The sequence below is a fragment of the Mustela erminea genome, chromosome 21 (assembly GCF_009829155.1).
Source record: "Mustela erminea isolate mMusErm1 chromosome 21, mMusErm1.Pri, whole genome shotgun sequence".
Classification (NCBI taxonomy): domain Eukaryota; kingdom Metazoa; phylum Chordata; class Mammalia; order Carnivora; family Mustelidae; genus Mustela; species Mustela erminea.
Window position 1 is genome coordinate 5614558 of NC_045634.1, and position 22302 is coordinate 5636859.

General features: G+C 45.9%; 1 protein-coding gene across 6 annotated transcripts in view; it reads right to left on the reverse strand.

Annotated features, from left to right (window-relative positions):
* The window catches only part of PLEKHA2 (pleckstrin homology domain containing A2), a 73678-nt gene that overhangs the window by 6834 nt on the left and 44542 nt on the right, over positions 1-22302 (reverse strand). For 3 of the 6 annotated variants that reach the window (XM_032329024.1, XM_032329023.1, XM_032329022.1), the window contains exons 4-11: positions 20871-20919; positions 19345-19442; positions 12312-12452; positions 11621-11767; positions 11212-11280; positions 10726-10796; positions 8577-8720; positions 6666-6729 (exon numbers count right to left, since the gene is read on the reverse strand). In XM_032329024.1, coding sequence (XP_032184915.1) covers positions 6666-6729; positions 8577-8720; positions 10726-10796; positions 11212-11280; positions 11621-11767; positions 12312-12452; positions 19345-19442; positions 20871-20919 — 783 coding nt within the window. Of the gene's footprint in view, positions 1-981; positions 1375-6665; positions 6730-8576; positions 8721-10725; positions 10797-11211; positions 11281-11620; positions 11768-12311; positions 12453-19344; positions 19443-20870; positions 20920-22302 lie in introns of those variants that run through there. The other 3 variants (XM_032329027.1, XM_032329026.1, XM_032329025.1) reach the window with 3 other exon arrangements.

The window sequence follows — 22302 nt, forward strand, 5'->3', positions numbered from 1 at the left end:
CACAACGGTTTGGGTTTTGTTTTGTTTTTCATTTTTACCATTCTTCAGCTCCTAGGAAAATTACTAAAGAATATGCATTCTTTTAAGGCTCTTGTTACATCTGGCAAGAGAGACTTCTGGTGAAAAATATAGATTTCACTTGTCACCAATATATTATTTTATTAGGTGCACCCCAGCTAGAATTAAGTATTTTAGGGTGCCTGGGTGGCTCAGTGGGTCAAGCCTCTGCCTTCAGCTCAGGTCATGATCCCAGGGTCCTGGGATCAAGTCCTGCATCAGGCTCTCTGCTCAGCAGGGAGCCTGCTCCCTGCCCCACCCCTGCTCCGTCTTTCTCTCTGCCTACTTATGATCTCTCTGCCAAATAAATAAATAAAATCTTTTTTTTTAAAGATTTTATTTATTTATTTGACAGACAGAGATCACAAGTAGGCAGAGAGGCGGACAGAGAGAGAGAGGAGGAAGCAGGCTCCCTGCTGAGCAGAGAGCTCGATGCGGGACTCGATCCCAGGACCCTGAGATCATGACCTGAGCCGAAGGCAGCGGCTTAACCCACTGAGCCACCCAGGCGCCCGATAAATAAAATCTTTAAAAAAAAAAAAAGAATTAAGTATTCTAAATTTTTAAGTGTTCACTAATACGATGGGCAAAATAATTAAATCTCTGCCTTAAAAGATTTAGTAATTAAAGATGGAAACTGTTTGCTAAATATATTTTTTCCCCAGTTCTCTAATCCTGCTTAAGGATATTTCCTGTCAGATAACCGATAAGAGTTAACCCAACCAGGAGGATAGTAACAGTAAGCATTAGTAAGCATTATTTTAATGTTTAACAAATGTCATTTTAAAATATTATCCAGGGGGTGCCTGGGTGGCTCAATTGGTTAAGCATCTGCCTCTTGATCTTAGTCTCACAGTTGTGACTTCAAGCCCTACACTGGGCTCCACACTGGGCGTGAAGCCTACTTAAAAAATAATAAAATAAAATATCATTCAAATAGAAAAGCAGATAATGTGATAAGAATGAGAAGAAACAGACCATCATTTTATTGAGATCACAATTATAAACTCTATTTGTACTTTTAGAACTGGGATTCACTGAAAACAAACATATGGCATATGTGTACGTCTATCTTTAATGGGAAGCTTGGGCTTAGCTTTCATCAAAAATCCAAAAATATCTTAAAACAACATCACAAGGGTGAACAAAAAAAACCCAAAAAAACAAAAAACAGTGCTGAGTCCACACACCCTATGATGAATTACAAGAAGTCTAAAAGATGCTTAAAATTCAGCAGAACAAAAAGGGAAGTGCCACCCTCATACCTTCATCTCTTCCTGGCATGCTGACGTGTGTGCATTTGTTTCTGGCACTTGGCTGGAAAGAAAAAGTAGGGTTTCTGTCCTTGAGAACAGTTTTTGAGGTGAGATGAAAAAAGGGTATTAAAAGGAATCACAGGGCGCCTGGGTGGCTCAGTGGGTTAAGCCACTGCCTTCGGCTCAGGTCATGATCCCAGGGTCCTGGGATCGAGTCCCGCATCGGGCTCTCTGCTGAGCGGAGAGCCTGCTTTCCTCTCTCTCTCTCTCTCTCTCTCTCTGCCTGCCTCTTTGCCTACTTGTGATCTCTCTCTGTCAAATAAATAAATAAAATCTTTAAAAGGAATCACAGCAGCCTGCGGTTTATTGTAGTCCAATGAGCTTTTTTACTGAGGACCTACTCTGAACCCAGGACCATAAGAGATGCAATGATTTGAAGCAATGAATTCCAGAGGTCGTCAGTGACAGGCCTCCAGTACCTACCTACTGCGGTGGCTTCCGCTGCCGCTGTCCAACATTTGTAGGATGCTCCTTCTCCATTCTGTTCTCCACCTCTGCACTACCCCTCCTTCCCTAAAATTCCCTAAAAATCCCTCCCCCTTCCTACCTAATTCTGTCTTTAGACACAGTGCAGCGACATCCAATTGTCTAGGCTGTGCACTACGTAGTTCTAAGTGTTGTCATTCACCCTATAGTCTAAATTAAAACAGTAAGTGTCCAAAGAGTTCTAGCCGAACACTCTGCAATTCACTTTGGAGCCCTCTTATTACTACTCTTAATCCTGACACACACACCCCATTACGACTCTTATTCTGACAACTGGGCTTATGGCAAGTTACCCAAACCAAGATGCACTACATTTTTCATCTGGAATAACTAAATCCTCCAACCTAATACCCCGACCTTCTATGACTGGGAAATGGGGAAATGGTGAACCCTGCATGCCTTGTATTCCAAGGAATGACATCTCATCTTGAACCCTTTTCCAAGACTGAGAACAATCTACAGGCTGATGAGTCTGCTGACTTCCCCAAGCTTAGAAACCTGATTACTGCCATATTCTGGTTCTTGGTTACCGTGATCTACCTGACTAACAGCCAGTCCCCTCAAGCTGTTCTCTCCTGGTCATCAATGGCCACACCCTCTACATCTTGGGTTCTGCACTGAGCTTTTATTTTTTATATACCTTTTTCCTATTTAAATTCAATTAATTAACATATAAAGTATTACTGGTTTCTGAGGTCAGTGATTCACCAGTCTTATAGAAAACCCAGTACTCATTGAATCACGTCCCCCCCTGAATGTCCAATACCAGTTACCCCATCCCCTCATCTACCTCCCCTCTGACAACCCTCAGTCTGTTTCCTATAATTAAGAGTCTTATGGTTTGTCTCCATCTTCATATTTCGTACCAAGCTCCTTTTAAACAATGCAAATGAGTAGGTCCTTCCTAATCAGTTCCACAGTTCACCAGATTTATGATCTCGAACAATTTACCTTCAGACACTCCATCTCCTCATCTGTAAAATGGAGATGGCCTCAGAGATTGCTGAGAAATTAAGTGATATGTTGCCCTGTAAACTCCTTAGCACGGTGACTATCACAACTGAGTGTCCAACAAATGGTAGCATCCCAGGGTTCAAATTATATGTAAGTGTGACATAGAAGGCATATGTGACAGACGGTAAATGACCAACACGTCAGCAATTGGAAGCTGGCCCCATTCTGTCACCCAAGCCTCTGTGCCCTGCCCAGGAATCTGTTTGCTCTGCCTCAGCTGCCCTGCCCTCTGGTCTAGCTTCCCCAGACACCAAGCATACGTGGTTCTTTCCGGCAGATCTACCCAACATACACTACGAAGCAGGTCAAAATGCCAATGAGGCATGGTGGCGAAAGCTGCTGGCACCAAACTGTAGGAGCAGTCATATGCTTTTACCTTTTGCATGAAAAACAATTTTTACTTGGAACAAATGACTGACAAACAATCAGTCAAACTTACTCAGACTTAGGCATATGGTGGACTCTATCTCAAAAATGAATGAAAGGAATCTGTTTAGTCAAGCAAAATCATGAATTTTTTTTTTTTTTGCAAATGATGAATTTTGAGCTTTCAAACAAAATTAGAATTCCAAAATCTGGTATCGTCCTCCATAAGCTTGACAGCTTTCTGTACTTAACGACTTTGTTGATGATGAGCCTTGTGGTGATGTTAACAAATGTGATTTTTTGATATTATATCATAAAATATGTCAACATTTAGAAGATCTGCATACCTCAGTGGGACCACTATTTTCCCAATGACTGGGGCACAGTTACAAAATCATGCATTGGTAAAAAGGATCCATTCAAAGTGTAAAATTGACCAGTGGAGTTTTGTATAAGAGTATGAAAGTTTATGGATATTGAGATTGGCTCCCAATCCACATTGCACCTAAACATTAAGAAAATACCATTTGTCAAGTTTTGATATAGAATTGGAAAAAATATCCACAATTATCTGAAAAAGCTATTAAAATATTCCTTTTTTCCAAATACATATCTGTGCGAGGCCAGATTTTCTTCATGCTCTTCAACCAAAACAACATATGGCCACAGAGAGAATGCAGGAGCAGATATGATAATCCTGCTGTCCTCTATTAAGCCAGACATTAAAGAGATTTGCAAAAATGTAAGAAAAAAAATGTTACTCTAGTTGCTTTTTGCTTTAGAAATATACCTGTCTTTCATAGAATATTACTTGTGTCAACATAAGTGAGTTTTTATTGGCTATCTGACAATAAATTATACATATTCTTAATGATTTTTACTGTATATTCTTCTCAATTTTCTGTTCTCTTTTGAGTTATGGGCTATAAACAGGCTTGTCCATTCACTCATTTGTCTACTTCCGGGTGATGCTAGTGTTCTTTTATCCCAGCAATGTGGGAGAAGGCAAAGGAGGGTAGAAGGGATGGGAAGCTTCTGGTAAATGTGCACACGCTTTGTTCGAAAGTGTTTTGAACATTGTTTTTGGTTGGAGTTCATGTTTCCCAAATCATTCTCTCTCATCCAGGGCTCATTCCCAGCACCATCTTTCCCCTGACAAGTACTGATTTCGTACCCATGTGTCAGGCACCGTCTGAGGACCTTCATAACATGTCAACGCAAATGTCCCACAGACACTGTCAACTCATCACCCCCAACACAAAGACTGAGGGACTCCTCAGTCCCTCCTCCCATGCTCTGGTCTGAATGACAACTGCCACTGGGCATCCCAAAGCCCAAGCCAAACACCGCCCAGTGTCCTTAACTCCCCTGGTTCCCCTTATCCCACGTCCAAACCACAACCAAGTCTCAGAAAACATTCTTCAATTCAATAGCTTTTAAACAGTCCACTTTTCTCCACATGCTCGTTCAAACTTCCTTCGTCCCTGACCCAAATTACAATGCCAGTGGTGGCTCGCCCTACCTCCTGTCACCTGTGTCTATACTGCACTGAGCCTGGAAACTCACAACTAGCACGCCAGTAACGCGGACGGGTTGAGGGATATCACCTCCACTCCAGAGATGAGGAAAACAGCTTGAAAGTCAGATCATTTGCCCAGGTGGTATTTTTAAAAGGCAGAGCTGACTGGGCCCCTCTCCCGGTTCTATCTCAAGCGCCCTAACTTTCAGAACAAAGTACAAGCTCTTTAACAGGGCCTGTAAGGCAAGAGCCCTCTGTACGGGCACGCCAGCCTTCCATGCGCCCTGTGCTCCTTTTATCTCCAGGCTCTTTCACACATGCTCTCCCCTCTGCCTGGGCCAGTCTTCCCCCAACTGATTTGGTTTAAACGTGTCTTCCTTCAAGAAACCTCCCCTGACTCCTGAGACAGAGAAAGCGCCCTTCTTATGAGTTCCCACGACAACCACTGCTCACTGTAATGGTAGCACTAACCATGCTGGTTTTTTTGGTTTTTGCTTTTTTGTTTTTTATTCCCTCAGCCCCTTTGGTGAGGTTGTTCCATACTCAGAATGCATTTAGGTTTCTTTTGTCATCATCAGCATGCCGTGCTGGAATTATGTGACCTCTGAAGTGATTTTTTAAATTCACATATATTAAAGTATTCTACTCTTTACTCTTACTTGTGCTATAAAGTCCTCTTTCAGGCATCCACCACTAAAGTATCATACAGAATAGTTTTGCTGCCCTAAAGATCCCTCAGCATTCATCCACCCAACATTCCCTCCCCCACCCCATCACACTGTTTTAATCGCCTGTCTGCTTGACGATCTCTCTCCCTCTGGTTCAGGATCTGTTCTGTTTAACAGTGTCCCCAGGGTGGGGTTAAAATGCCTGGCATTCTAAGGATACTCTGAGTATCCCTGTTAAATCCAAGAACTGGAAACGCTTCAGAACCTACAGCCTAAACGTCGACCCCGAATGACAATGGAACCAGCGCTAACAACCCCAGCAATGCTATCCACAGCTCCTTTATGCTCTCTCTTCCCCAGTGGAGTCCACGGCTAGTTAAGGCTAACAGCATGTCTGCTCAGCCGGTGGAGGGGGGGTGGGGGCAGGACCAGCTCAGAGGGGTCAGGATTATGGAGCGGCTGCCCAAGAAAGAGGGCCCCGTGGAAGGGATGGTACTTAGCGGGGATTGACACTTGGAACAAAGAAAGAGCACTGGGAACCCTGAAAAGCCTCAGCTGGGGAGCCCCACATCTAAACCAAAGCCCTTCACGGCAGTCTGTACACTGGAAATGAGATATTATGACGACGCTGTGTGGATCAAGGCATGTTCGAGGATTGCTAAGCAGGCTCGTAGATGAACTTGGCGTGGAGAGTCTAGGCCCTGCTCGGGGATCTGTGTTTCTCGCTCCTATGATTTGAGAAAAGCTGGGAGAGCTCCAAAGCCGTGGGAGGAGGGAGAAACTCCGGAGAGCTGAACTGTCAGAGCCCAACAATGACTTTCTCTGTGCAGCTGGGCTTTGCACCTGGTGCTTGCACAGGGCCCTCTGTGCTTTTGTCCTTCCGCACACAGAGCTGTCTACACAGGCGGGGCTTATAAATACCGTCCAAAGGAGAAGCGAAACCACTGGCTAGTTCTTCTTTTCTCTGCTTAGTTGGCGCCCAGCAGCTGAGAGCAGCTGGTACAAACTCGCATTCCCCAGTTCGGAGGCTCAACCTGCTCTTACTATTTTATGGTTGGGAAGCTTCTGGCAAACATCCTGTTTAGAATAAAATGGGACTCAGACTGACCATTGGGGGCTAAATTTACCACCTAGAAACTTCAAACAAAATAAAAGAGAAAGCAGAGGAAAGGGCGAGACCTATCAGCACATCATTCACAAAGTCAGAACACCAAAGTCTTCTCAAAGTAAGCTTTTTACCTGTATGTAGAAGGTCCTGGAGCTTGTTATGATTTCAAACAGGTTGTCCCTCATTAAGAGATCACTAGACAAAGAGAAAGAAAGTTATCACGCATGCCCGCACACACATCGAGGACATGATTCATCCTAAGTCAAGGTTCCGTATAAAGGGGGGCTCCCAGGTCATTCCCCCTCCAGTCTCTGCCTCAAAAAACACAAGGGGGTCTCCCCTAGCTTCACTTCCTACGGGCTCTCAGGCTTCATCATCCCCATGGAAACCCCACACATACACCCCACCACCAGATCTAACAAGATAAACTCCTTTCCCTCTAAAACCATCTGCCTAATATCCACCACATCCCGTAACATACAGTTGTGGGGAGAGGGTTATTTTTTAAATAATTTTTTAAGGATTTACTTATTTATTTGAGAGGGAGAGAGAGCACACAGAGGAGGAACAGAGTGAGAGAGAATTTCAGGCAAACCGCACCACGAGCTGGGAGCCCTACTCAGGGCTCCATGTGGGGCTCCACACAGGGCTTGATCTCACAACCCTGAGATCCTGACCCCGGCCAAAATCAAGACTCGGACATCTAACCGACGAAGCTACCAGGCACCCCAGTGGGGTTTTATTTAGTGGTTAAGACGTACGGTTCTTTTATGAAAAGTGGTTTTAAGTGGTTTTTTCCCAGGGTCAAGCAGATGAACATTGTATTGGTCTTACAAATATGTAAATATAACTCATTGATTATATATTTATCACTATGTAAGATACTATTTACATCAAATTATAGGGAGAGATATTTGACGTGTAAGATTTTGTTAGTTTCAGGTATGTAACATAATGATCCAATATTTGTATACATTGTGAACTGATCACAAGAGGGCTAGCTGACATCCATCACCACACATAGTTACAAGTTCTTTTTATCTTGTGATGAGAAGTTTTAAGGTCTACTCTCTCAGCAACTTTCAAATGCACAATACAGTATTATTAATTATAGTTATACTGTTCATTACATCCCTAGGACTTACCTATTTTATAAATGGGAGTTTGTACCTTTTGAACCCTCTTCACCCATTTTGCCCATCCCCTACCCCCGAAACCACCAATCTGTCCTTCGAGTGCTTTCCTGTGTGTTATTTCATCCAATCCTGACAACAGTCCAATAAAGAACTTAAGATTTTCCCTACCTTGTGGATGAGGAAACCTAGGCTCAGAGAAGTTATGTGACTTGGTGCCAAAGTTAGCAAACAGCAGAGCAAGGATCTGAACCCAGGTCTGACTCCAGAGTTTATGCTTTTAATTATTCCACTACCGCTTGCCTCTCCTAAGGGAACCAACTCGTTTCTAAAACCTTCCTCCCCACAAGCAGCCACTTTAACAGCTTCATGAAATTCCTGCCCTGTGGGGGTGCTGGGTGGCTCAGCTGGTCAAGGATCTGACTTCCGCTCAGGTCATGATCCTGGGATCCTGGGATCCTGGGATTGAGCCCCGTGTCAGGGTCCCCACTCACTAGGGAGTCTGTTTGTCTCTCTCCCTCTGCCCCTCCCCTTACTCATGCGCACGTGCAAGCACGCGCTCTCTCCCTCAAATAAATAAAATCTTTTAAAAAAAGAAAGAAATTCCCCCTCTGTGCCACCCTGTACTGGGCTGAGACAGGGAGCCAATGAGAAATGGAAGGACAGATTAGACTACTGTAAGATGCTTCAAACTGGCTTCAAATTTGGGGAGAAGAATCAATCCTGACTTCTGCAAGGAAGAAGGTGAGAAGTAGCTGGTGCTCAGTGACAAACTTGAAATCAGCCAAAATTATTTGCAGCGTTAAGTGTCTGCTTTGTGTATCCTCGTGCTGTGGGCAATATATAAGGAGTGAAAGGTCTAATTCCTTCCCAATAAAAGAACCAAAAAAAGCAAAACTATACAATTACATGTTAGATTGTGTGTTGGACGCCAAGAGTGAGAATAATTCCAAAAAAGGACTGGTCACAGGCAGAGCTGGCTCCGGAAATGAAGACTTGGAAGGCCGTGGCAGGCACTGGGCCCATGACATGGGCACTGGGCAGAGGGGGAGCCTGAGACAAAAGACCCATGTGGGAAGGAACAGCAAGATGGGGGTCAAGAGGACATGGGGCCAAATCTCACCTCCTCATAGAGAAAAGGTATTTTAGGAATATTTTAAAATCTTTGGGAGCCTCTGTACCCCAACTGTAAAATGGAGATGAGACCTCCCTCATCAGGCTGGTCACCCCAGAGATCAATGTATAAAGTATATCAGGCATCTGCTACCAATTATAGCAGATGGTGGCCTCTTGAGGCACATTTCACTGGCCGTCATTACTTTCTGAGTAGAGATGGCTCTTCTTCTGGCTACAATGTGTTAGCTTTTTAAATTATTCACATGCATACAGCACACTCATGTCATCGACTACTGAGGAGGTGAAAGCAAGGCAGGGAGGAAATCCCTGCCCTTGTCACATCTACTTCCGAGGCTAGGTGTTGCCTTCTAATTCAGTTCCGCTCCGCTCAGTTTAACTCAATTTAACAAATGTTGGTTGACTACACAGTTGCCCTAAAGCTTCCTGACTGGGTCTGGAGAGGCCGCACAGTCTCAGAGGCCTGGTACCCGCACAGCCTTGCAGACTTCCTTCTCGGCTCCCTTAATTCCTTCACTAAGAATTCGGTCTGACTCCGGCAGCAGGGGACTCTGGCAAGTGCAGAGCGTGCTTGGGACTGAACATGTTCTGGGCTCGCTAAGCTGCCCACCATACCCAGATAGTCATACAGCTACCTATCCACACGGGTCCTCTGGAGTCAGGGGAGGCAGGAACCATCTCTGGGGATGAGTCATGGCCAATCTCTCCTCCACCCCCCAAGCAAGCTCTGGAACCACACTTCTGAACTTCCACCTATAGCCACTGGCACAGATGACAACTTGCCACTGGGAACTTTCTTAATCTCTACTCTCCAACCGTCATCTGCAAGAGTCAGTACAGTCCCAATTCAGTCTCTGCTTCCTTGGGTCATGTGGCATTCGTCAGCATGCACGACCGTCCCTGCATCCCCACGAGAACATTCTGCCTGCTGCCAGGCACCTCCCTGATGACGCTGGCTTTGCATCACACCATCCACGGGATAGAAAGACACAAACTGTCTCCGAAGACTGCAGACTGGGATGCCTGGGGGGCTCAGCCACTTAAGCATCTGCCTTCAGCTCAGTTCATGATCCCAGGGTCCCGGGATCAAGTCCCGCTTCAGGATCCTTGCTCAGCGGGGAGACTGCTTCTCCCTCTGCCTGCTGCTCCCCCTGCTTGTGCACTCTCTCTCTCTCTCTGACAAATAAATAAATAAAATATTTAAACAAAGAAAAAAAAAAAAAGACTGCAGATTAAGGGACCAAAGGAGGATTTCTAGATGCCCAGATATCCTTGGGTTTCTAAAGTTTAGTTCTAAGGGCATCTGTATCTGTACTGCTTATGGGAAGGCCCTTGAGTCAGAGCTCCAGATCCCAAACACAACCCATGCACTATGGTACGTGGACGGTAAATCATTTCCTACTGGAAGCGCAAATGTCCAAAGGGAGTCACACAGAGTTGTTGTGAATCACCCTTGTGTTAAAGGGACATGAGAGACTTTGTCCACAGGAGAAGGCATAAGAAGGTCAGGGAAGAGGCACAGGCAAAGCAGGGTTCTGACCAGAAGTGCTGGTACGTGAGAAACCTGAGGGCACAGTCCCCACTCGGAGCCCTTGGCCTTTTGGGCGATGAGCATCTAATTCTAACACTCGAGAAGCATCCCAACACCACTCTCTTCTTTGTTCCTATGTTCTTTCTTTTTCTCCACCAGAGAATTATTATATAGGCTCTGCCCCTCTCCTCAGGGGCCAGAGTAAGGTAGTGGGAAAAGATGAGCTGGCCCAGTGTGGTCTCTTAGCTGCATCGGTTGGAAGCGGTGAGATGTCAGCCCCCGTCATGTGCAAGGAAGAAGGTTCTTGAATAGAGCCTCAGAAAGGTAGTAAATGGAGATTTAAGCAGGCAAATGGGGGATTTTGATCAGAAGAGAATCAGCACAGATGATTACCCAGATTTGACCAGACACTCATGGGTCTTGAGAACGTCCTTGAGAAATATAGTGCGCAGTGGTTCTCGGTCCTGGTAGAAAACACAGGTAAAGAAAGATAAATGAGGCTACCCACGTAATGCCACAACCCAGACCAGCTGACCAATGTACCTCTCTGGTCAGAGATGGTTGGCTGATACCAGGCTGCGAACAAGGCATGGTCTAAAAATAACTGTCTAGTGAGGAAAAAATTCTAAGAAGATGCTATGTGGCTCTGACCACAGAGTAGCTTGCTGCAGAGCAGGAGGGAAGAAGTTGGGCCATGTTGCTGTATCGATGTAAAGAGGTGCACACAGGGTAGATGGAGGGCACACGGAGGCACCTCTTAAACCTGTGTGTATGTGTGTGTGTGTGTCCACATCTCTACTCACGCACACACATCTGGGTGTTATTCCCAAGCCTCTTGCTTCCATGACCTGTCAGAAGGGCCCCAGAGTGATTACAAACCTGCTCACACTTGAAGTAGGAGATAGTAAAGTCATCGAGCACAAAGAAGCGACGTTTCCAGCTCTTCCGCTGAAATAAAAAAAAGCAGGACATTAAGAAGAGGCCCCAGCATTCTGGAGAATGTTCTAGTTCTATATTTCAGGGTACCCAGCCAGAAGGAAGCTGGGTGCCCACATTCAGACTGCAGGGTGGGGGGCCACAAAGACTTCTTCCTATCAGACACGATGCCCCCAACCTGCAGGGTGAATGCTTAGTCCCACACCTCACACCAGTTCGGGAGGGCATTGAGGGGGCAGCTAGTGCCGAGGAAGGTGGTTCCTCCTGGCAGCCAGCTCTCCCCTGGGCTACACCCACAGCCACTGCCCCCAGGAGCCACCAGGACCCACTGGAGCCCCCGCGCCACACTCACCACATTCCCTTGCTTCACACAGTAGCCGCTCTTAATGAGGGGGGGCCCAGAGGGAACACGGCTGCCCGTCGTGGGGATGTAACTCTGAGACCTCCGAAGGATGGCATGGGACCCAGGCTCGCTCCCCTCCTGCCCATCCCCACCATTCTACAAGGAAACAGCGGAAGGATTAGCTCATGCCTCAGCCAGCCCTCTCTGGCGAATCCTCTCCTGCCTCTTTCTTTCCCCACAATAGCAACTAAAGAAGAAATAAACAAGAAAGTAAACATTCACGGGCTCCTGTCAGACACTGCACCGGGAAATGTCACAGGACAAGGCTCGGGGAAGCTGGGCAGAACCAGGAGAAAGGTAAGGACAGAGAATACAAGCCAGAAGAGGGAAGAAACACCTTAATGGGAAGAGGGACTGTGGGCTTGTTTCCAGGCTCACCTGTCTTCCCCAGCTCCATTTCCCATGTGATTTACAAGTGCCGGTCACAGAACCACACAGCCTCAAGATACAGTGGCCCTGATTTCGGCACCGCTATTCTTCATACCCACCCCTGTCCGGGATTTTCCTGACTACCCCACTGGCACTGGCTCCCCACCCCCAACCACCTATCCTCTGTGCTGGCCTCCTCTGTGCATGTCATTGGCCCACTGTGGATGCTCCCATACCCCCACCGGCGCCCGGCAGCCCCAGGCCCCAGCACCTGGTTGATGGGCGTGTGTACCACCACCCCTCCGATGATCTCTGTCTTGTAGGCCACCTGCGGCTTCTTCTCTAGGGCTGGAGGAGGTGGCAGGCTTTTTATAACTTCTGTAGTCAGGGGCAGGCTCCCAACTTTGGGTACCTGGAAAGAAAGAAAGCTTAGGGAAAATGGGTGGGGGGGGAGACATGGGGAAAGGGACAAATGCTAGTAGGACCTCCTCTCTTTTCCCCAGCCCTTCCATCGACCCATACCTGAATACGAGGAACTCTGCCAGCGGACGCCTCGATACACACATACGCACACCCATCGGGCCTGAACACCCACTATGAGCCAGCCCTTCCCTGACTGCAGACCAAAGATAAAACAGCAAACAGACACGTCCTGCCCTCACGGCACGGACATTCTAATAGCAGAGACTGACAAAAAAGGGAGAGCCAAACACACACAGAGAATAATTACAAACTGCAAGCAGTGCCATAAAGAAAAGAAACAGGAGCTGAGACAGACAGAGGGGAACTATTTGAAATGGAGTGGTTAGCGGCGGTCTCCAGGGGAGGAAGGTGCTAGAACAGTAACCTGCAGAGGAACAGGAACCAGGGACGTAGGGAGGAGAGCACATAGTAGGGCGGGAACAGGTAATACATGTGGGCTCTGGTACAGAATTCAGGGAGCATGAACTTCAGAGCCCAAGGTACTGACTCCTTACCCGTCACTAACTCACTCAGTGACCTTCAGCAAATCACTGAACTTCTCTCAAGGCCAAAAGTGTCCCGTGTAGAAAATGAAAAGGGTATAATATGGATGTCATAGAGTCACTGTGCTTACCAAATGACAAAGTACATATACTTAAAAACTTCAGAAATACAAAAATATAAAAGTACAGTTGACTCTTGAACAATGCAGAAGGTAAGGGTACTGACCCCTGCACAGCCAGAACTCTGTGTATAACTTTCAACTCCCCCTGAATTTAACTACTAATAGTCTGCTATTGACCAGAAGCCTTACCAATAACATACATCGTAAATTAACACATATTTTGTATGTTCTATGTTTCATATGCTGTATTCTTATGATAAAGTAAGATAGAGAAAAGAAAATTATTAAGAAAATCATAAGGAAGGGGTGCCTGGGTGACTCATTTCACAAATGGTATTAACATTTACAAACACAGCCCTTTGTGAAGAGTTATCTTTGTTCCTCTCCTTGGCAGAATTAGGGCACCACGGACAGTCAGAGAATCACAGAATTTTTATGGCTCCTTTGACGCCAGAGGCCACAGACTGCAAACGGTGGCATGAAGGCAGATTCTGGCCAAACTGTGTTTTGTTATTTAATTTTTTTTTTCAGTGTTCCAAGATTCATTGTTTATGCACCACACCCCACACTGTGTTTTATTGGTCTGATGCAGTATGTTTCTCAATCTACATTTAAACCTTGGGGTAGGGGCACCTGGGTGGCTCAGTGGGTTAGGCCGCTGCCTTCGGCTCAGGTCATGATCTCAGGGTTCTGGGATCGAGTCCCGCATCGGGCTCTCTGCTCAGCGGGGAGCCTGCTTCCTCCTCTCTCTGCCTGCGTCTCTGCCTACTTGTGATCTCTGTCTGTCAAATAAATAAATAAATAAATCTTTTAAAAAATAAAAATAAAAATAAAAAAATAAAAAATAAAGCTTGGGGTAGCTCACCTAAAAATCCAGACTTCTAGCCAAGCATCATTTCTGTGTTTAGAGGGAGCGCATCCTCCAGTGTGCCCCGCCCCCACCCCGCTCCCCACCACCGCGGCCGGGAGTCCGGTGCTCTTTATCCCCGTTTATGTTGCTTTCCTTCCGCCTTGCTCACCTCTCTTCTTTACTCTGGCAATTCCGATGAAATCTTTCCATTTTGTCAAGAAAATAGGAAGAGGCCCAGGCCATTCAAGTCAATGGCCCAAAGCCATGGTTAGTAACTGCACGGAGCCCAGACCCTAAGTGCCCGCTGGGGCGATGCCCACAGCCTCACGAAGCCTGTCCTTCACACAGACTCAGCACCTGTGTGGGTTGGCAGGATCCCTGAGTAACACTCACATCTTCACTCCTTCTACAGCCTCGAGAATCAGAAGGATCTAAGAATCTCGACCTCTCAAGAGCTCATAGTTCTGGGCACTTGGAGAATTCCATCAAGGACGAGACCAAGGACCACTCCATTCCATGTCTGCTCAAAGGAGGAAGAGCTCCAGAAGGACACTGGAGCCCCAGAAAGAAGATGAGAGACCCTTCCTCCTGGCCTGTGCGTTCCATTTACATAGACAATAGTGATCTCGGCCCACCTGCTCTCCAGATGCAACCAGAAATCCACCTTCTCTTTCCCTTCGGGCTGTCCACACAGCAGTTCCCACTGCTATGGGCCCCATTCAGCACCAGGCAAGGTACCACACTCTTGAGATCTCTATCTCAAGCAATCTTATGAAGGAGGCATTATCTCCTCCATTATATAGATGAGATAAATGAAAGCTCATTAAAAAGAAGTAAGTTGCTGCTAGGACTGCCGGACTCTCCGTTGCTGAATGTCCCACTACCCACCTATGCTACCACCATTTCTTTCCCTGAGCTTCGCTACTGTGTGATGGGACCCCTTTGAGGATGTTGATAATTGCTGGGATGTTTCGTCATATCATCATCATGGAACAACAGAAACTCCCCCCAAAGGACCTAAATGAATTCCAGCAAAGAAGAAGGAGGAAAGTAGCCATTTAGAGGTCCCAGTGGTCAGAAAAGGAATCATGTTAGCTTAGCTATTGTGTGGCCTCTCAGACTCTCTTTAGCTCCTGTATCATGGGCTGGTTCTGTCTGCCCAGAGCCTTTCCAATGCTTCTAGAGACTGAATCAGTCTGGGGAAGACAAACTCAACAATAACTATGCCCCAAAACCTGAAAACAAGGTCTTTCTTTTGGTTTGGCCATATCCCCAGAGGCCTAAATTCAAGGTATACCCTCTTCCATTCACTTGTGCGGTATTCTCTGATGGGGGAGAGCCTTATGGATCTCATTTGCAATGTGAAATGAAAATTACAGGGACACGGGGTGCCTGACTGGTTCAGCTGGCAGAGCAAGTGACTCTTGATTACGGGGTTGTAAGTTCAAGCCCCATGTTGGGTGTAGAGATTACTTTTCAAAAAATCTTAAAAAGAAAGAAAATTAATTACAGGGACTCATCTTACTTCCCACCAGGCATGGCTAGAATGCGATGAGGAATAATCCAATGAAGGCAAGGGACTGTGGTTTACTTTTACTGCTATTCATTTTCAAAACATTTCAACTATTTGGGGAAATGTAGTTAGTGGAATAATGTCCCACTAAAACTATCCACCCATAAACTCAGAATGTGACCTTATTTAGAAATAGGGTCTTTGCAGGTGTTGTTAAATTAAGATCAGATCATACTGGTTTAGGGTGCGCCCGAAGCCCAGTGATGGATGTCCTTATCAGAAGAAGAGAGGACACAGGGACACAGGCCGTACCATGATGACGGCAGAGATGACAGTAATGCAGCTACAACCCAGGGCACACCATGGACCGCCCAGAGCCACCAGAAGCTGGAAGAGGCAAGGAAGGATTCTCCCCTACAGAGAGAGGCCACCCATTTGCTCTGGTTGTCCCATAAAACTCATACAGGAATACTAATACTCTGAGAAAATCCAATTCCTTAAATACCACATGTCAATCATTTCTTCAATGACAAGGACCCAGAGGCCTCAGCACAAAATGGACAGTGATCTGTGGGCAGAAAAACTGGATCCATCCTGGGTCCTTGACCTTGGACAAGTCACTTTAATCACTAGGCATTTCCACTACCCTGTTTATAAATGGGTTTAATAACACTTGCCCTTCCTACCTAAGGATTTTTTATGAAGCTACAATGAAGCCAAGCATGTAAAAGCAGTGTGTGATCCAACACACATTACAATGGCTGCTCTTTTCAAATATTTTCAAATATTTTTCAAATATTTTCATAAACTCTTCTAGTCTTGAAAGTCATAGGGTCCTGGGTTTGAATGTCAGCTCTACCATTTATTCCCCTCTAGACTTTGGGCAGCCCTGACTTCCATGATTCTCATCTTAAAAAAAAAAAAATGGCAGTGAAACCACTTACCTCACAGGAGTGATATCAGAGGGGTAAAAATTACAGCACATATGAAAGCTTGGCTCAATACATTATCTGTTCTTTCTTTCATCTCTGTATCCCCCAAAGTGCCTGATACTTCACGTATATATACGGTGCCCTAAAGTGAGTGTGCATGCCATCGATGTGGTGTCCAGCCCCACATCCTCCCTCTTTCCGGCCTCCCTGAGGAAGGACCCAAGACACAGGACAATATGGCAGTGGAGAAAGGAGTAAACCCTTCCAGGGCACAAACAGATGAAAAGATACAGTGCCCCTCCTCTTCCTTCTAACCCATGGGACCTGGAGTGAAGAGATGTATGAACCAAGCCAAGGAAAGGAAGGGGGATCGTGGAGACAATGGAGACCCTACCGCAGGCTCTGACGTCTGGGATCTCCCAGCCTCTGGGCACTACCACATTTCTTCCCACTCCTGTGGCTTATAACTTCCATTCCATGGGGCCAGAAAAGCAGCAGGAGGTACTCGCTGCTTAGAGCAACCCTATGAGGGCTAAAAGGCCCCCACAACCTCACAGGCTGGGTAGCCCAGTGAACCAGACATGGACAGAAGAGGAAAGCTAAGAGGCAAGGCTGAGAGAGAATAAAGTATCAGACTTTGAAAGAAACTCCAAAACTGCATTAGACACAGAAGGATGAAAGCCCCACCATGGAAGAAGAAATTCTGTACTAAGCTCAGCACTGCAGAGCCGTGTGCACAAGCAGAGGCATGTGAGTTAGCTGTAACATCCCACCCTCCCTTCAGTTCTCCCTCTTTTCCTGGGTTTCCCGAGGCTTGTCAAAATAACAAGACCACCTCAATAACTCAATTGTTCTCTGCTTGGGTCTAGCATCACAAGAGTTGGATTGGTGTACCAACTTCTTCTATTAATTTATTCACAGAAACCCTGAGGTATTTAGGAGAACAATCTGCCCCAGTAAATAATGGTTACTATCAGGAATGACTAGAACATAAGCATTTCTGATTGTATGATACAGAAAATCAATCTTCCAATTACAGAATGGGCAGAAGACACAAACAGACATTTCTCCAAAGAAGACGTCCAGATGGCCAAGAGACCCAGGAAAGATGCTCATCACTCATCATCAGGGAAATGCAGATCAAAACTACAATGGCTATCGTCTCGCGCCTGTCAGAATGGCTAAAATCCACGACACAAGAATCAGCAAGTGTTGGCGAGGATACGGAGAAAGGGGAACCCTCTTGCACTGTTAGTGGGAATGCAAATGGTGCAGCCACTCTGGAAAACAAGTTACTCAAAAAGTTACAAATACAGTTACCCTACAATCCAGCAATTGAACCACTGAGTATCTACCCAAAGAAACAAGAACACTAATCCAAAGGGATACATGCACCCCTATGTTTATAGCTGCATTATTTACAATAGCCAAGGTATGGAAATAGTCCAAGTGTCTCTTGACTGATGAATGGATAAAGAAGTGATATAGATATAGATATATAACATATATTATATATGTATATGTATATATGTAAATATGTATGAATATGTACATATATGTATATGTGTATAACACACATAATGTAATATTATTCAGCCATAGAAAAGAATAAAATCTTGGGGCACCTGGGTGCTTGATTGGTTAGGCATCTGTCTTCGGCTCAGGTCATGATCTCCAGGTCCTAGGATCGAGCCCCATGTTGGGCTCCCTGCTCACCAGGGCATCTGCTTCTCCCTCTCCCTCTGTCTCTCCCCCCGCCCCACCATTTTTGTTCTCTCTCTCTCAAATGAATAAAAATCCTAAAAAAAGAAAATAATATAATTTTTTAAAAAGAATGAAATCTTGCCATTTGGGATGACATGGATGGAGCTACAGAGTATTAAGTATTATGCTAAGGGAAATAAGCCCAAGAAAGACAAATACTGTATGATTTCACTCATATGTATCATTTAAGAAACAAAACAAAGAAGGAAAGCAGGGGAAAATGAGAGAGACAAATCAAGAAACAGACTCTTAACTATAACGAACAAACTGATGGCTACCAGAGGGGAAGCAGGTGGGGGCTGGGGAAACGGGATGAAGAGGAAGCAGTGCACTAGTCAGCATGAGCAGAGGGTGACATACGGCAGTGCTGAATCACTGTATTGTACACCTGAAACTAATCCAACACTGTATACTAACTGGAATTAAAATAAAAACTTAGAATAAATAAATGAAAATAAATTTAAAAAGAGTATCAATCTTCTCAGCACACAAACCATGGCTTGCATGCCACAAGTCTGCCTACTGTCGGTGGAAGGTCTAGTTTTTTTCCAAAGTCTTCCCTCTTCTCTTTCCCACCCTTCTCCCTTTTCTGTATTTCTAAGGAAGAAGAAAGGAGTTCACCAGCCAAGTCAAAGAAGATGAGAATATTCACAGAACAGTCAGTGAACCAGCTCAGTGATGCTTTCAAATGGAAGGCTTTTCCAGGACGGGTTGGTGAATGGACTGGACTGACCCCCAGGCAACCTCTTACAGGAAGAAGAGTACCCCCCACCCCATTCCCAAGCCAGTAAAAAGTTCTGACTTCCCTCTTTATATGCTTTTCCCTTTCCTCTGCTTCTCATAGTCAGCAATCCATTTTCCAATCCCACCACGTTCTGAATCAGCAGGCCAGAATGACCTAAAACACAACTCACCAGGAGCCCTCCCAGGAAGCACAACAGGGACGCTCCATACACTTCCCCTTGAACTTGATTCAAACTCAAACTCTCAGTTCAAGTTGTGGTTAGTCAGCCAAGGTGTGAGAAGAGGAAGGGGGAACCGGGTCTCCACAGGCTCCTGGGAAAGCCCCTGCTGTCGGCGGAGCATCTCCCCACCCCAAAGAGGCCACAAGCTGAAAAGAGGCACTGAGTCCCTCCAGAAAGAAGGACTCATACATACGGTGATCTTGCTGGCTTGGTTCAGGGCTTCCACCCAGTCCTTCAGATCCTTCTGGTCATTAGCTTGAAGAAAATACCTCTGAGAGAGGGCATTGATGACTGCAATAATCATGGGGGAAGAAGAGAGAAAAACCCAGGTCAGAACACATGCAGGACAAAAAGACGCCATCAAAACTCAGGTGCCTGAGGTAGCAAGGTGGAGGTCTGCACAGAGCGAAGGCATCCGTCACGGTGCAAAGTCAGCGGCATGTGCATCTGGGAAGCAGCAGGCTGCAGCCACGCTCTCTCTCCAGAAGTGTGAATTGTTCCATTAAGCCATGAGAACAACATGTTCATGTTTTAACCACCCCCTTCATGTGCTGTTGTACAGGGATGAGGCTTCTCGTCCGCCCTCAACAAGACATGAGCTTGAACTGCTTTCTAGAGGCGCCAACAGATTGAGAGTCTCAATGGTACACATATCATTTTGGACCCAGTGCTCCTTGTTTCCGCTGGCACAACTGGCCTGACTTAGGAGTCTTGCCTGTGGTCGGGAAATGGAACAAAGCTTGCCTGAGATCAAATCTGTGACCCTGACCTCATTCTCAACCTGTTCTTTCCTCTGAACCCTCTATGAAGTCAATCGTTTTACTTCTGCGTTCATTACTTATCTTGTTTAGATCTGCTGACCACAAAATCTGAGACAGTCATTTCTGAGCTTAGCAATGACACTTGAAAGAAATGGGACAACAAGAACACCAAAGAAGCCTGACCCAACTCGAAGTTGGGAGAGAAGACAGCTCAGTGACCACCTTATTCTCCAAGCATAAATTAATCAGAACTACAAGAGGTGAGCTTCGTAGGGTAGACAGAGAATTCATTAGTTCATTCACTCATCTCACAAATATTACTGAGCATCCACTATGGGCCAGGAACCGCTGTATGTGCTGGGGATACAGCAGTGACAAAACAAAGGGACAGCCCTGCTTCATGGAGCTGACATGCAGAACCACCCATATAAACAAGAGAAACTACTTGTTAGCATCTGTTTGTGGCACTTAGTACATTACCGAGAACACAGTAGGCGCCAAATAACAACTGATGATTTAATGAGTAGGGGCATCCACTGAGTGACTCTGCTTCCTGTGTCACTCCCAACTCTGGCACTCATGTGCCAGTGCCGAGACACTCAACAGGATACTCCTTTTCTATTGTTCCCCCAACTCCCCTACATCTCCACCTTTCCTGAGCGCACCGCGGCTGCGTCTGAGAGAAGGCTTCCCAGAAACCACCCGGAGATACCTGGACCCTGCCCTGCAGAGTCAGGAAAACCAAACCGTCACTGGTTCCTGTACCTCCGCCTTCCAGGACTATCTTCCCCGCGATACCAAGGAAAGAGGTATCGCTGGAGACATAGGCACGTCGCCATGACTGAAGTCACTCACACACGCAGGGAGCAAGTCACATGTGATCACAGGACTGTCTCCACACGAAGAGGAAGTTGCCGCAGGACTGTTCAGAAAACCCAGCCCCCAGTTCAGTACTTACCAAAGCAAAATGGAGTTTTGGGTTTCTGCTTCGGTGTAGCTATGCTCACCTAAACCAAATAAAAAACAAAATAAGAACAGTTTTATAAGATGGTTGTAAAGCATTTTTTTTTTCACTTTTTGGGGGGGAGGGGCTGTAAAATTTTCTACACAAAAAAGAAGAGTATTTATGGGGAGCCTGGGTGGCTCAGTGGGTTACAGCCTCTGCCTTCGGCTCAGGTCATGATCCCGGGGTCCCGGGATCGAGCCCCGCATTGGGCTCTCTGCTCAGCAGGGAGCCTGCTTCCTCCTCTCTCTCTCTCTGCCTGCCTCTCTGCCTACTTGTGATTTCTGTCTGTCAAATAAATAAATAAAATCTTTAAAAAAAAAAAAAGAAGAAGAGTATTTAAAACATATGTAAACATTCTAAACAATAGTAATGAAGTGGAAATGCTCTACTCACCCTCCAGATGAAGAAATAGGCCATTACCAGTCCTATTCCTTAGATGTCCTTTGTGTGCCCCTCCCTGAAAGAATCTCATCCCCACCCCTCAAGGGATAACCACTACCTGGCTGTCTCCCTTCATCTTCTTTGCAAAAACCTTTGGAAAGCCACCCGCTCCAACAAAATTCTCTTTGGACCACACAACCCGAACGTGGCCTATTCACACTAGGAAGACCCCAGCCCTCTCTCTCAACCCCTGACTCCCTCCCTAAACCATTCTCCAAATGAAAGGAGGGATGGCTACAAATACACAGAGTCCCATTAGAGCTCACAGGAAGGTCTGGCAGCATGCCAACATCCTTTCCTATCTACCCTGACTGCTTAACCCTGAAAATAGAGGAGGGTGCCCGAGGAGTCAGAGCATACCTATGCATTTAAGGGAAGAGAAGAGAAGAAAGTAGCAATAGTTTTACAGCTCCTCTTGTGTTATCTCATCTTGTTTCTTCAATCCCACCTCTGGCATGTACACTCCTGACTATGTACACAGATGAACCTGCCTCACTCTGATTCAAACATGTGGAATGAATAAAGGAAAACAAATCATGTCCCCCATATGCCAAGACTGCCCTTGATGGAGTTCAGCTGAAGTCCCTGGAACAGGTCTCCACCACTATACCTGGGATTGCAAAGGAGGCACCTTCCCCCAAGACCCCAGGTTAGGAACTAGTCCCACATTCTCCTAATCCTCCTGTGGACAGCATTGTCTCAGTCCCCTTTCCAAGCAAGGGCCTTCTCCTACTTGTATGAGACCTGAAAAAAAGGCCTGCCCTCCAACATACAAAATGAACATAGCATACTCAACATCAATAAACAAATCACTAATGTCTACATAACATTCTACCAACCTCTTCGACAAGGATTTTAAGTGCCTACAACAAAGATGTCACATTAAGTCGACTTCATTAATGTTTCGTTAAACAGCCACAAAAATCTCATCACATTTGAAAAT